This window comes from Synchiropus splendidus, chromosome 14 (genome assembly GCF_027744825.2).
Source record: "Synchiropus splendidus isolate RoL2022-P1 chromosome 14, RoL_Sspl_1.0, whole genome shotgun sequence".
Classification (NCBI taxonomy): Eukaryota; Metazoa; Chordata; class Actinopteri; order Syngnathiformes; family Callionymidae; genus Synchiropus; species Synchiropus splendidus.
Window position 1 is genome coordinate 22,919,383 of NC_071347.1, and position 15,254 is coordinate 22,934,636.

General features: G+C 52.2%; 2 protein-coding genes across 3 annotated transcripts; both read right to left on the bottom strand.

Annotated features, from left to right (window-relative positions):
- Positions 1 to 132: 132 nt before the first annotated feature.
- Positions 133 to 11,421, bottom strand: LOC128771413 (Fanconi anemia group A protein). Its single transcript, XM_053886833.1, has 38 exons — positions 11,237 to 11,421; positions 10,591 to 10,703; positions 10,186 to 10,282; positions 9,704 to 9,855; positions 9,482 to 9,577; positions 9,072 to 9,145; positions 8,881 to 8,984; positions 8,599 to 8,709; positions 8,474 to 8,531; positions 8,291 to 8,403; positions 8,153 to 8,229; positions 7,944 to 8,085; positions 7,744 to 7,877; positions 7,577 to 7,687; positions 7,397 to 7,492; positions 7,270 to 7,332; positions 6,186 to 6,262; positions 6,033 to 6,093; positions 5,914 to 5,963; positions 5,637 to 5,707; positions 5,039 to 5,134; positions 4,839 to 4,972; positions 4,704 to 4,774; positions 4,529 to 4,628; positions 4,057 to 4,238; positions 3,851 to 3,947; positions 3,474 to 3,781; positions 3,283 to 3,411; positions 2,021 to 2,078; positions 1,475 to 1,623; positions 1,206 to 1,311; positions 1,086 to 1,145; positions 926 to 1,024; positions 761 to 864; positions 546 to 699; positions 419 to 481; positions 265 to 358; positions 133 to 206 (listed from the first exon to the last, which is right to left on the bottom strand). The coding sequence occupies exons 1-38, from the start codon at positions 11,295 to 11,297 to the stop codon at positions 133 to 135; spliced, it is 3,939 nt and encodes a 1,312-aa protein (XP_053742808.1). The 5' UTR covers positions 11,298 to 11,421.
- Positions 11,422 to 12,013: 592 nt separating this feature from the next.
- Positions 12,014 to 14,220, bottom strand: zmat2 (zinc finger, matrin-type 2). Of its 2 annotated transcripts, none has more exons than XM_053886626.1 (6): positions 14,064 to 14,220; positions 13,230 to 13,335; positions 13,040 to 13,166; positions 12,885 to 12,958; positions 12,525 to 12,670; positions 12,014 to 12,326 (listed from the first exon to the last, which is right to left on the bottom strand). In XM_053886626.1, exons 1-6 carry the CDS (start codon positions 14,079 to 14,081, stop codon positions 12,180 to 12,182), a joined length of 618 nt encoding a protein of 205 aa, XP_053742601.1. In that variant the 5' UTR covers positions 14,082 to 14,220; the 3' UTR covers positions 12,014 to 12,179. The 2 variants fall into 2 exon arrangements, with proteins under 2 accessions (XP_053742601.1, XP_053742602.1); XM_053886627.1 differs by having other exon boundaries at positions 12,183 to 12,326; positions 12,407 to 12,670.
- Positions 14,221 to 15,254: the final 1,034 nt, after the last annotated feature.

Here is a 15,254-nt window from a genome sequence, read left to right on the forward strand (position 1 = left end):
AGCAGGGGAGGGCGGTGAGCAGGAAGGCCGGGCAGCTGGAGGCCTGCTGCTGCAGCTGGGGGCTCAGCTGCTGCAGCAGGCTGCACAGGACACAGCAGTCAGAGGAGCTGCAGCCCAGCGCAGCGCAGACGCTCACCTGAAGAAGGCCCAGGGCAGCAGCCGGCTCACGTCCGCGGGCGTCGCCAGGGCCACAGCCTTGGAAGCGGCTGCAGCGAAGGACACGCCGTTACGTCGTCGCCGCTCGCTGCAGTGTTCGAGTCTTACCGTCAGGTGTGAAGAGCAGCAGCCAGTCGGGCCAGTGGGCCAGCCGGGCCAGGACCTGCGAGCAGAGCCGCAGGGGAGGCTGCGGGCTCCACTCCTGCAACAGAGAGCAGGGGTCAGCGGGGGCCGGCACCAGGAGCTGCGGGGCCGGGGTCACCTGAGGGCGCAGCCAGGCCGACACGTAGCTGCTGACGGCCAGGAACAGCAGGTGGACCAGCACCTGGACAGGACCAGAACCTCCCTCAGAGACCCGCCTCAGAGCAGCGGCCGTGGCTGGTGCTCACCTCTCGGTGTCGGCTGTCCGTGTCGGGGCGCAGCAGCTCCAGCGCCGAGCTCAGGTCTCCAGCTGTCCAGGCTGTGAAGAGAGCAGCGGCCAGCAGCAGCGGCGGGGCGGAGGCCGGGGGCGGGGGGGGCTGCAGCAGCTTCCCCGTCCTCACGCTACACACACATACACGCAGGTTTGAGAAGGGAAGGCTCAGCTGGGGCGACGGTCCGGTACCTGCAGGCCCAGTGATGAGCAGAGGAGAGAAGCTGCAGCGGCTCTGGAAGATCAGCTCCGTCACGGCGACACGTGGCGGCAGCAGAGAGACGCTCCCACCACAGCTGCACACACACACACACGAGCTCAACCTTCCTCTCTACTGCTCACGGCCAGGAAACGTACCACGGTGGAGACCAGCAGCAGGGGACACTGCAGGCTGATCTGAGTCCAGCACCTGTTGAACTCGGCGGGTCCACAGCGAGTGGCGGCACGCAGCAGGCCCTGCAGAGCAGCAGCAGGTGAGGGGTGCGGCACGCGGCGGCGGTGCACGAGCGGCTCTCACCTTCAGGAAGTGAGACGTCACCGGGAAGGATAGGCCACCGCCCGCGGCACAGACCCGCCTCTGAGGCGGCAGCAGCAGAGTCAGGAGGAGATGCAGAGGTCACGGGGGTCGCAGACTCACCTGGTGCAGGTTGATGTGCTTCACCAGAGCTGTGCAGTCCAGAGTCGTCCTGCCACCGAGGGTCACCACTTTGATGAAACACACCGACGGCAGAGCCAGAAGAACCCTGGCCACACGCCAGAGGACAAGACACTGTAGCCGGCCCTCATAAGGTTTAGAGGGTTCAAACCTCAAAATAACTGGGTCTCAGTCTGGTTCAGGTGAGCCATGCGTGTAGGGGGAGAGGTCCTCACAAGGACGGCGGTACAGATGTGTGCGTGTGTGTCTACCTGTTCCACACGGTCACAGCAAGCTCAGCTCCCACGCTCTCCGTGTCCGACAGCCTCTGAGACACCAGCTCAAACAGGAAGTCAGAGAGATGCGGCGCGTCCGGGCGGCTGCAGTAGAGGGCGCCGAGCTCCTCGTCCAGCACCAGGTCCTGAGCGCGCACACGCACACACACACACACACACACACACACAGAGTCAGAACCCGCTGTGGAGCTGGGACCCTGGGGCTGCAGGAGGGTCAAGAGTCACGTCTGCTTCACTTCCTACAGAGCTGTAGCTGCTGAAGCAGCGGAGCTACAGCTCTGTAGGAAGCCTCTGCTGTGGGAGGCAGATGGAGTCACCTGGACCCTGGAGTCCAAGTTGGTCGGAAGCTGCACCGACTCAGGCTCAAATGACTTGATTATTCCAGTCAGTCAGGGGTCACCAGAGGTCACGCCGCCCAACAGTTTTCATACAGCTAAAAGCACCAGTGCTGCCGAACACTGACGCCTCATCTTTAACCAGTCCAACACCCCTGATGCCGGTCCTCACGAGGGTCCCACACACCTGCAGGCGGCCGAGGATGTCCGACAGACAGGTGTCTGAGCTCTGAGGGCGGGGCTTCCTGAGGAGGGAGGAGCCTGGGGTTAGGAGGAAGCTGAAGGGGGTTCAGCAGCATGAAATGTACTAGAAATACACGCTCATATATGTGTCAGAAATATGGGAAATACATCATATTAGACACCATTCAAGTATATATCAATTGATGTGTGCAGGAAATTGCATCTTAAAGATATAAACACTAACAATGACAAATGATTGTGAGCAAAAAAGAAACATGCGAGTGAACGGAGGGAGGCTTCCTAACAGAAATACACACAGTCTGTTGTTCATAGCAGGAGGAAACTAAAGAGCGTAGTTTACTTTTTAAGTTTCTAGATTCTAGATGAATCACATGAGTAACATTTTTTTCAATCAGATCAATGCAATTGAAGGGACGTAAAACAAAAACGGAGAGGACGGGAGTCCATATGAATGTGAAGTGGAGGACTGCTTTTTCTAGGGTTTTTCAGCTTGAGTTTGTGATCATCTGACAGGTGACCTTTCTTCTCCCTGACCCTCGGTGTGAAGACTAATGTGGCAACAACAGAGCGGGTGGAAAGCATCACTACTAGAGACTCGTATGACAACCTCTTTGAAACTCACTGATCTGCTCAGATTCTTCTCCACATGACCCTCTGAGGACTATTTGGGAGGAGGACCTGCAACATGTACTTGGTGGGACTGGGCAACACGGGTTACAATATACACCAACCTGCCTCCACCAAAGGTTTCTGTGTAGCTCAGATTTATGCTCTAACGCAGAACTCATAAAGGTCTTGGGTCCTGTAGTTTTGTTCAGAGGTTTTGGAAAGACGTTCACACAGTATTCCAGGATGTTCTTGACTTAACAAAGCTGGTGGCCTTTCCTCTGACGCAGACATCAAGTCAGTACTAAACTACTTTTGTTTTTATTTATTCCACTGCGATGTTCTTCTGTTGACATGTGACTTTAACCACAAGTCTGAGAAATCCCAAAAGATGTGGCAACCTGTGACGCACTTTTTGCACAGATGGTGATTGATTGTTTTCCAATTTATTGATTCATTTTTTCGTCCAGCACTACTGACCTTCCAGTGTAAATGAGCAGCTGACAGGAGGGGTGGGCGTGGTCATCAAATTCTATTTTCATTTTTGCTTTTATCTATATTTGGAGTTTGATTTTTATTGTGTATTTTTGTACGTCATAAAACCAAAGCGAACGAAGAACAGAGGGGCGGCCTGCTGACCTGAGCTGATGCTCCATGACGGCCTGCAGCAGATGAGCCACCAGGCTCCTGGTGTTTCCCTCACAGCCGCCGCTGGTCTCTGCCGCAGACAGGAAGTGATCCAGACACGCCCACTGATGGTACTCCAGCCTGCCATACACAGGTGAGAGTGTGTGAGCGGCAGCTCCCGGGTGCCGTGGCGCTGCTCTCACCGCTCCGAGTCGCTCAGCGCATCTTCACTCCTGGACACCTGCAGCTCCCAGGTCAGCCACTCAGCGACGGACAGCTGGACACAGCCTAGACTCAGCCCCTGCCACTCCACTTCCTGCAGGACGGACGGACTCACCTGACACTCTGGTGCCGGCTGGCGGAACACAGGGAGCCTCCACAGGCGCAGGGCCGTCCTCCTCCAGGAGCTGCTGCCGTCCATGCTGCTGCTCCACAGGCTCTGCTCCTCTGCTGACTCAGCAGGCGGCGTCCGCCGGCACTCCGGCATCAGTCTCGGGAGCAGGTACAGCAGCTGCGGGGGGGCGAACACAGAGCCATCAGCTCACACGGTCAGAGACAGGAACAAGCCTGGAGACGGAACCTTCTTGAAGATGGGGCTGGGAACGTAGCTGAGAGGCTGATCTGGAGACGAGGACTCGGCTCGACACATTCCATAACACGCAGCTGCCACACACACTCTGGAGAGACGAGAGCGGTGAAGACACGGGCGTCTTCAGGAGGGAGAGGGTTCGGACGGGTGGACATGAAGAGCAGGGTCCGGGGAGCCACCCCCGAGCTGGACCTCACCTGACGCTGAAGAGCATGTCGCCACATGTTCTGCAGCTCAGGGCAGAAGCCAGAGCCTCAGAGACCGAGACCAGACCGGGCACGCTGGGAGGGCAGAGCTGGACCGGAGAGGTCACCAGGACATGGAGGTGGACCAGGAGCGCTGCCAGGCCCAGCAGGTGGGAGGCCTCCAGAGATGAGCCCTGCCAAGCACACAATCATGATCCGCTCATCCATAACACACACGTGGAGACCATTTAAGAATCTCAGGGTCCGGTTCTCGAGTGAGGGAAGGCTCTTCAGTCATGATGTGAAGAAAGAGCTGAGCCAGAAGGCAAACCTCTCCGCTGGCCACTGGGTAGCTGTGGAGTGACCCACAGAAGTGGAGCTTCTCTGCCTGGACTCAGTCAGAGCAAGAAGCTCAGTCACCCAGGTGAGACTCAGTGCAGAGCCTCTGCTCCTCCTCACTCTGGTGGCAGGTGTCTAGTCTCACCTGGTGGTGCAGGAGATGCCAGAGTCTGTGCAGCAGGCTGGAGAGCAGCTGAGTGTTGCTCAGCAGGAAGCACAGAGAGGTGGAAGCCCAGTCGCTCTGCCTGCAGAAGGTCACAACGTTCGAGTGACTGCTCACACCAGCAGGTTGAGGAGCCAAGTGAGGAGCAGGGACTCACTTGTTAGGAGGGTCTGTCCGGGATGCGTCCAACAAGCACTGGCAGAAGACCCTGAGGACCATGTCCACGGCCTGAGCAGGTCCAGAGCAGCAGAGGCTCAACACCTCATCTGAGACTCCACAGCCGTCTCCTTACCTTCAGGTGGAGCGGCGAGGACGGAGGCGAGTCTGTGGGCAGCTGCGTCACTCTCCGGCCCGTCAGGTCCTCGGGTCGCTCCGGAAAGATGGAGCAGAGCGTGTGGGCGACCCTGGAGAGCTGGGCTGACATCTCTGGAGACAAACCTCAGGGTCAGAGTCGCACACGCCGGCGTGAAGGAAAACCTGGGTGGGACACACCTGCTTCGCTGGCCTTCACCAGCTGTCGGAGCTCCTCCAGCTGGAGGTGCAGAACCTGCAGGGGACCATCGAGAGAACTGCCACACGCTGAGCCTCCTGGGGACACGACAGAAGGAACTCCAGCAGAGATTCGGTGAGGAGCAAGCACCTCAACAGTGGAGCTGGTCAAGCTCTAGCAATGGAGCACGGAGTCCCAGGTGCCACCTGCAGATCTTTGGTAAGACTCTCTTCTTCCTGCTGACTTGCAGCAATACAAGTCTCCCACTATCATCGGGAAAGCAGGTCCTCCTCCATCACGAACCTCACTGTGGTCCACCTCTCCTCCAGCTCCAACTGTCTCTACTCTCCACGAACCATCAGTCCTTCCTGACTAGGTCTCCAAGCTTCTCCTTTCTGATCTTCTCCTTCCCAATGACACCCTCAGTGTCTTCATCTCTGACTCTTCTGACTCTGACTCCTGAGTCCCTGACCATCATGGCAGTGGTCTTATCCTCCTGCACCTCCCTCACCTCCATCCAGATTCACTTGAGCCGAGTCAGCGAGTCCCGACCATCATTGCTTGCACGTGAGGAGCAGAACCCAGAGGAGCAGGACTCACCGTCTCCATGTCTCAGCTTCTGGCAGGCCTCGGCATATGCTGTGTGCTGAGCTGCTGGGATCTTATCCGCCCTGAACGCAGAAAGACACGTCAGAAACCTTCATCTGTGAATCCATCTCAGATCAGATCTCTGGTCCAACACTCGCTGAAGTTCATTTTAAAATCCTGGCAGTGTCAAGTGTTGCCTTCGTGGATTCATCAAGTCAAACCTCACTCATTCATCGCCACCAAACATCACACAAATTCTGCTCTGGTGTTAGTCGACAGAGATCCGTACTTCTGCAGCGCCTCGATGAAACTCATCCGAGCGTCTGGCTTCCCAGGAAGCTGCAAATAAAACACAAAGTCAAGCATGGCGTGCAGCCAGGAGCCAGGATGAGGAGAGGAAGGACTCACCAGTCGAGGCTTCAACAGAGCAGGAAGAAACCGAGTGAGAAAGTAAGTCCTCCGGAAAATACTGCGGTCAGAAGAGAGCATCCGTCATTGACCATCACATCGCGGCTCCTCCACACAGGTGTGTCTGTCCTGTGTGCAGCCAGCGTGGCAGACCTGGCTTCCATGATGGTGGCGGAGATCCTCCCAGTGCTCTCGAACAGAGTCACAGCCTTCTCCACGTCCTGGACGGCCTGAAGCACAGACGCTCTTCAGTCACCCGGCTGCTTCACACTGGAGCAGTGTTTCTCAAGCGGAAGCGGTGTGAGACCTTGACATGACTCGGTTCATCACCTCATTTGTCCAGAGACAGAGGTGGGTGATGTGATGACATTAAATCATGAAAAATGAGAACGTGTTGATGTGAGCAGATCACGTGGATTCGCTCAGGTTCTCTCTACACACCATGGATCTATGTTGCTGCGCCGATTCCTCAGCAGCTCTTCCCTCATGCTCGCAGCTGAACGTGACGTCTCACTTCAAAACTTTGACACACAACTATCAAAGCTTGCAACGTGGTTTAAAAGTTGGCCAAAAACTAAATGCAAAATGTGAACAGAGAAAGAATACTTGTAGTTATGAAGAAAACTGAAGCAAAGAATGTGAAAGATTTGCCTGGTAACTCCCCAAACTTAAAATAAAATCGTGCATAAGACATTGACAGTGATCAAATCGAAACAGTTATTGAAAATACATGAATAAATCCTGATGTATTTGTGCAGCAGAAGGTGAAAGTCAGCCTCTCTCAAACCGCTGGTGTGTAGTTCTAGACACACGACAACATTTGGGCATCAGGAAATGATTCGACAAAATAGGTGCCATGTTCGACATGTATTAACTGTAATCGACTATTAAATTAATTTTTTTTTATTAATTTCTTTTAAGCAGATCCTGCAGTAAGAGAAGAAGTGGCCATCGCAACCTGAAGAACCACTTCACAAAAGACACACTCGTACCTTTCACACCACAGTCAACATATACTGGTAAGAGCTGACAACAACTTACATTCATTTTTCAATTCATTTCTGTTCTATTTACAACACTACAGCCATGTTGCCTGGTTCATCAGCTCGTACAGGTCGTAGTCGACCTGTCGTTCAGGTCGTTATTGACCAGGTGGTCACGTGTCAAAATCTTAACAATCATGAGCATTAACTGGACAATGAACGTTGGTCTCGTGACCACTGGGTGTCGCTGTTACCTGATCTTGAGTTGCACCCGAGGCAGAGACGTCATTGTACAGACTCATCTCCTCCACGGACTCCTGCACCGTGAGAAGGAAGCACGGGTCGTGATTCTGAAAGTGAAGCTGGAGCAGGTGAGTTCACCTTCAGGTCGGCCAGTCTGGTCTTGGCCAGAGAGACGTACTCCATGAGGATGGCGCGATGCTTCAGGGGAACGTAGGGCGGGTGGAGGATGTGGACCTGTGAGGGAGGGAAGGTGGTCTGAAGGTCAGCGGGCGGAGTCAGGCTGAGTCTTGTTTGAGTCATCCATGCCAGTTCCGTCACCTTCAGGTAGTGTGGAGGTTCAAAGGGCACCAGGTCCGACAGAAACTTCAGCAGGAAGACCAGCGACTTCTTGGAGTTTGCATGGCAGCTGCTGGCTCCTCCGAAGGACACCTGCGTGGCAGAGAGGTTCACGGCGGACGTTTGAGTGTGGCGTGAAGCGGACGCACCTTGAACCACTCGCTGTAGGACAGGAAGACGGCGGGACCCTCCAGGGCGCCCTGGCGAGCCAGCAGAAAGGCGGTGATCATGTTCTCCAGGTCGTAGCTCTCGAAAGCAGAGGTGAGGAGTTTGGCCAACAGCTCTGCTGAGAGAGGTCAGGTTGAGAGGAGAGGAGGGAGCAGGGAGAGGACCCGCGGGCCGTCATCACCTCTGAGGCAGCCCTGGGTGGAGCAGCTGTAGACCAGCAGAGTGGAGAGGAAGCACAGCACGTGTTTCCAGTTCACCTCGTGAGTCTCCAACACCTGCTGCAGGCGCCGCAGCAGCTGCTCCACGTCGGAGGTCACAGCCAGCTGTCAATCATCAAGACCAGGGTCACGTATACCAGCATCCAAGCTTCTGACGTCTGCTTCAACTCACTCTGCGGAAAAGAGACGTCAACAGGCGACTGGTTTTTGGGAAAGTCCACTGGTTCTGCAGCGTGACGGTGTCTGACACTGTAAGACAAGGATGAGCGTCCACTGGAATCCAAGTCCGAGTTGAGGATCCAAACTGAACCTGTGAGCTGAGGCTTGTAGGTGAGCGTCTGAGTCAGAGAGTGAGTGAAGAAGTTCTGCAAGGCATCAGGAGACACGGCCGCTTCACACAGAGACGCGTCGTAGAGCTCCGACCTGAAGGACAGCAGCCAAGGTTGGAGTCAGCCATGTCTCAGCTCTGACTCCCTCAGGCAAAAAACAGTACCAGAGCTGAGCTCCTGCTGGGGTCGACTGAGGCGTGGTGTCCAGGCTGTCCAGGAGCCCTGCAGAGACAAACCACCTGCATCACATGAAGAACATGGAGCCGTGGCAGCTACGGAGGAGACTCACAGAAGAGCATGTCGTCCAGGACGGAGCGGCTGAGGAGGAGCGTCTTCTTGTTGGCCGCCGTCGGCTCGTCACTCCACCTGAAGCCAGTTTCCACCAACACTCCAACCACAGCTGGTCCACAAATGAAAGAGACATGAAACGACTCGCTAAATAGAGGAACTGTAACTAGACTCCAACCACCGACTGAAGAAGAGAAAAGGAAACTAGCGGCGAGATGTTTTGAAGCATCAACTGAAGAGTTGTCTAATACTCTGGAATCTGGCAGAAGAGTAAGAAGCGTACTGATCAACAGCTGACGTTGGACCTTCTTGTCATCCTCCTGTGGAGGAGCCCAACAGCACAGGGCCTTCACACGAGGCAGCAGCCACCACCTCACACCTTCATCACTGGAGAGAAGGCAGAGCAGATGAGAGAGACTCCTGTCCCCCTCGCTCCATCACTGTCCAGAACATCACCCCCTGATGCAGACTAACCTCTCTAAAATCTCCTTCAGGGTGAGAAGACTGTGGCGGTGAAGGTGCTGCACCACCTCCAGGTGTGGCTCCTCCTGCGATCAACAGCCCGTGAGCCACGAGGAGAGGAGAAGAGAGGAGAAGAGAGGAGAAGAAAAGAGAGACAAGATAAGACAAGAGAAAGACAAAGACCAAGACACGAGCAGAGAAGAGAACAGAACAGAAGAAAGGAGAGAAGAGAAGACAAGACAAGACAAGAGAAAGACAAGACCAAGACAAAGACCAAGACACGACAAGAGGAGAGGAGAGGAGAGGAGAGGAGAGGAGAGGAGACGAAAGGAGACGAGAGGAGGAGAGGGGGAGAGGGGGAGAGGAGGAGGAGAGAAGAGAAGAGAAGAGAAGAGAAGAGAAGAGAAGAGAAGAGAAGAGACCTGCTCCTGCCTGTAGCCCGTCCACAGAAGCCTGGGGCAGAGTGCTCCTTGAGTGAGAAGATCCCTGCTGAACTCCATCAGCACGCCAAGTTTGACCTGCAAGTTCAGGCTTTTCAAACAAATGGAACCACAAACAACAAGCAGCCTTCTGAAAAGCTCCCTTTAAACCCAGGTGTGAAATACTCTTTATGTTGCCAGCTGGAGTCAAAACAAAAGACTCACTCTCTGAGATGAGGTGAGAACTGGCCTCCTTCCCTCGTCCCCCTCCTCAGCTGGAGTGCCAGTGATCTCCTTCAGTCGCTCCAGGATGGTTTTCACCGACAGCGCTGTCACTGGGACGCCCAGCCGCGCCGCCTGACGCCGCAACTCAGACGCTGTGGGCGGAGAAGGGACGGTCACACTCTTCTGTTTGGTGTTCTTGTTAGTCAGTAGGGACAGGTGATACACCGCCAAAAACAATCCTGCTTGATGTTGGAGACAAACTCCACTCATAACACTTTCCAGAGAGACTGTAGTGTCCAACACATGAGATTGAACCAACATGTTTTCAATGGACAGAATTATCATTATAGCAGAAATGACGAAACTGATCATGATTTTCTATTTTGGTCTGTATAGCCCTGCGCTACAAGTCAACAGTACCAGGTGGGAACTGGCTGTGTCGTCATCACTGACTGGACAGAGAAGACACATTCCTGACTCACCCATCAGAGCACCTGAAATGAGGGTTGGGATCTTCTGCGACGCAGCTTGCTGGGCTTCACCAGACACACTGCTGTTGGAAGCAGGTGGATTTAGATCCTGAAAAGAAAATAATCATCGGTTCCAAACGTGTGTCTCACTGGAGAAAGAACACAGAAGCACAGTCCAAAACTGATACATCAGCAGAGGGCAGCAGGGTGCGGTCCGGGGGCCACTGCAGCAGGTTTTTTTCATTGTTGATAAGTAGGTCTATATAAAACTTTTGGACTTGTTTCAGGCCTTTCTTCTCTTCTCTTTATTCATTTTCATTGAGCAAGTTATTGTCAGTATTTCTGGAACCTCCTCAAGCGAGGTACAGGTCTCAGCTCGACTCAGTCCTCCCGCCCAGCACCATGAGTTCAACTCACCCCGACCTCTCGGAGCAGACTGCTGAGGTTCTGCTGTGTTTCCAACAGCTGGACTGCAGCCTCTTGTAGCTGCTGCCCATCGCCCTGCCTCGGTCTCTTCATCACATGACCCGCTGGGAAACCAACAAACGGAGCACGTCACAAAACACCCCTTCACTTTATCCTGTGCTCAAAGAACGTGAGAAACGTGAGGTTGTTCAGGACCAATAGTTTTATTTCATCCTGCAGCCTGAAGACCCGTCGTTTTATTATGTTATTGAGCACATGTCCGTAAACTTATGTGACCTCTCTGGTATGTTGCAACAGCACGAACGCAATTCTATGAGCTTGAGCAATTCTGTGTAGGACAGTTTTATGAATTTAATTGATGTATTCATTCATATGTTTAACATTGAAATGTTCAGTGTATTAAGACTTAATCCTTTCATCTACATCTTTTGCAGATTACAGATTATAAATTGAAGGAGTAGTGAACCCACATGTGAAGCTAAATAAATGTGACAAACAATGCTCCGCCGTTCTCAAAATACGCACGGACCTCTGTGTCTCTCGCGCGAGTGCAACTGTAAAGACTTAAAAAAAAAAAAAAAAAAAAAAACATAAATTCGTGTTTCGTTTCTATCTCGGAGTCGAACCGTCAACTCACCGAGGAGACTCGACAAGCTCCTTTTCTGAGCAACAGACTCGCAAGTCGCGCTCAGCGACATTTTAAACAAAAACAAACTTATTTGATGAAGGTCGCTGCCCTGTCACTGCGAGTAAAGGTTCCCCAGACCCAAAACCTTTCGCTTTTTCTTCTCTACTTCGCGTCACCGCGAGTCATATCCTCCATCTTTCTTTTGCTCGCGCTCTTGTCTCTCATTGGTCAGCGTGAGAGCCAATCAGATCGCGATATCTGAGGGCCAACCAGTGCGTTGCCAGGAGACCAAACTATTCGATTCATTTTTATCTACATTATAAAACATATGCGTTTCATTTGGGTGATTTTGATATATCTATTTTCATGCTATATAAATAACTCGTTGAAACCACACTTACAGGAACAAAATTATACTTTAAAATAAGTAAAGGTTTCATGATCATATGGTGCTTTTATGGAATAAAAAAATCTGTTCTATTTGTTCAAATAAACATGCAACAATGAAACACTACATTGTCTTTGTATTGAGGTGACCTTCAAAGATGATTCAACTCCATGGTGGTTTGATAAACATGAGTGTCCATGGATGCTCTCAATATCATCGGAGGGTCGGACCAAAGTTTGCGTCAGTGCTTACTGACAGCTTTATAGAATCCACAGTCAAAAGTGAAATTGACAGCAGCGTGTGTGCGGGCTAACAAGAGTTACACCCTCGACTCCTCCGGCCCACGACAATAAAATCAGACACAAAATCAAACTCAAAAGCAAAACTTTATTCACAATTAAAACAAACAGAAAGTAAAAATGTGGCTGAGTATGAAAATAAAGACATGAGCAGCTCGACAGGAAATGTTTTAAATAGCTGACTGTTTTGTACATTTTAAAAGTAGCATGGAGCTACTTGGAGTGGACTCCACCCCGTCACCCCTCCAGGACCAGCCTTCACACATCAGGCGTTCTTCTTCGACGCGCCGAACCTGGAGAACCCCATCACCGCAGCCATCTCATCGTCGTCCAGGTCATCGTCGCCGTCGTCTTCCGCTTGTCGCTTTCGCTTCCGCTGCTTCTCCTTCTTGTAGGCTTTGGCCTTTTCTTCCTGCAACACATGCCGCACTTCAGCTCCAACGTTCACCAGTCTGTCAGTGAAGCACCTGTACATTTACTGCGGATGGTTACTTTTGTTTGTGTCCCTTTGTTAATAACTTCACTTCAACACAAACTGGTTGACAGGCAGCCCGACAGTGACGGTGGTTTGAGTTGAGATCTGGTTTTCTTTCTGTGGACAAGGACTCACCTCCTCCCGCAGCTCCTTCATCCTCTCCTCAAAGTCATACTCTTTCTGTTTCTCCTCCATCTTCTTCTTGTTCACCTCAAAACGTTTCTTCACCTGGTCCAGAGTCGACCGCTCCACTCTCATGGACATGCCCAGGTTCCTCTGGTCTGAGAACCAACAAGCACGTCCATGAACACACAGGCCATCACACACACAAACAGACTTCAACACGCTTCAAAAACAAACGATCCAGTGATGCACGAATTCAGAAGCGACTGAGCGGCTTCACTCATGCTGTGTATTCTTCAGCATATTTTATTAATGCAATCAAAATCCCATCAATGACATCAACTGTCGCAGCCTTCAGCACAAGACACTTACGTTTCTTGCCGTTGATGTGGTCGAGGAAGTTGATGGAGTCTTTCACCACACAGTCGCAGACATTACAGTAGTAGCTGGAGAGAAGGACGGAGGCGGTGAGGCACTCATATTAAAGCAAAGCAGCGAGCTTCGGACGGTCAGTTGAAAGCTCCTACCCGCCCATTTCTGCCTGTGGCGTCGTCTTGGTAATGATGATGGTTTTACCAAGTTTGGACTCCAGGTCCACTTTGTAGTCACGGTGACGCAAATGTTCCCGTTTGACTGGCGGTTGAGCAGGTTTGCCTGAAAACCCAGTTAGAAAAGTAAAAAAATGGGCCCAAATTAAATCTTACACTGCGGCGTCACCTTCTCTCTCTCGTCTGTCGCGCTCTCGTTCCTCTTCCAGGCGTTTCTGCGCCATGGTCTCGTACTCCTCTTTGTCCCATTTGCGACGAAAGTCATGTTTACTGGACTGAAGAAAGAATAGGAGGGAAACAACAGACGTCAACAAGGACGTGTAGACAGGACTCTTATAAACACACTCAACAACATTATTCATTTCCCATCGAGTCCAATGTCGGTGGTGAGTCACCTTTAAACTGGTAAAAACTATGTGATCAGGAGTGAAGCATTTAAACTCTTGTTTCATAGAGCATAAGCAGCGCCTGAAGGAGCAAGATGTTATTGATATTATAGGCGTTCTTTGACCTCGATTCACTAGTCGGCACAGATGTATTTATTACTGTGCCAGTGGCTTTTATTCAGGACCCCAAACACAACATTGTATTCTTGTACTCTGTGGCAGTTTAAACACTTTCTCGGATTTGAAAGTGCCATTGTTTACATCCAGAAGCACTTTTCTTACTTTGATCTGATCGTTTATCAACAACATTACCGGAAACCAGAAATGTCGATCACACACGTCACTTTCAATATACATTCATGACTCGAACCAACACCTCAACATTGTCCGAAGGTTTAGTAAACAAACACGAACAGCAGGACGGCTAGTTAGCATTAGTTAGCATTAGCGCCTAACGGTGCATGTTCGCTGAAGGCATCTTACCAGCCGAAAGAAACAAGACTAGCTAGTGCCACATTCGAACGATTGCGAGTAACCGTTGAATGCCAAAATACACCTGATGTATTGACTTCAGAATTGGTTTTTAGAAGTAAAACAGAGCAAAGATTAGCACTCACCCCGCTACCGGACGCCATCTTGCTCGCCTATTGAATTGGGATTGCTTCACCGACCGTAATGAGAAGAGTGACACCTTCAGGCCGGAGGTGGAACATTATAATAAAAGTTTGTGAATTAAGACTTAAGCGTTTGAAGGCTAAAAATGAGGTGACGTCCCTGACCACAGAATATAAGGTATTTCTAGAGTTGTTTGCACAGGTGCTTTGTGTCTCTACCTTGACAAAGTTGGTGTTAAATGACTTCATCGTGGCTTTAGGTTCAGCAGGTTCGAGGTGCAGCACCACAACAACAACAACAACAACAAAAGAAGACGACTGCTCATTGCCCCATGACTTTATTTAATCACGCCGGCAACAAAATGATGACGGCAACACGCAGCCAAAAGAAGTGAGCCCAAGGTTACAGCGGAGTTCACATGGCCATGTTGTTCACTGGGACCCGTGTTGTCCTCTGCAGAGAGGTGTTGTGACCCGCCACAGATCCCAGAGCAACAGGCCTCTAGTGAACTTTCCGTTGGTGCTTCCTCTGGAGCAACCTGCGGACAGAAGACCACAGAGTTGACCCCAGTCTCGGACAGAAGCCGCGACAGCCGGGTGCGTTCAGACAGGCTTTACGTTTACTGCGGTGAGAGCCGCTCTCAGCTGCTGTCGCTCTCACTGCTCTCAGAGTCCGAGTCCGTCTCGCTCCATTCCAAATGCTCCCACCACTCAAACCCCTCAAAGTTTCTGTCCTGGCTCGCTCCTCTGGATGCCTCCGCCGCGGCTTGACCTGTTGGATGTTGAGGCTCCTCCTCGTGGAGTGACCTTCCTCCCAGCATGGGGTCTCCTCTGAGCACCGGCTCACCGTTGATCATCAGCACTCGCCCTGGTGTTGGGTACCTCCTAGGATCGCACTCGTCTCCTGCCGCCTCCTCTGAAAAGAGATCTGGCCCCCGGTCCAGCGGATACAGAGCCTCCTCCATGTCCAGGGGTCCCTCTGGCACGGGGACCCCGTCAACAATGTCAGCGATGATCTCCCAGTCTGGCACCTGATGGTTCCTGACCATGTTGTTCATGCTGTCGGTGCTTTGCTCCATCAGGCTCTGCACTTGTGGGAGCAGCAGGAGCACAGCGGCCCGCCGCCTGTCCCCCGCTGCCAAATGAGATTCTGAAGGACGCGTGGCGTCCACTTCCTCTCCCCGCTGCAGGGAG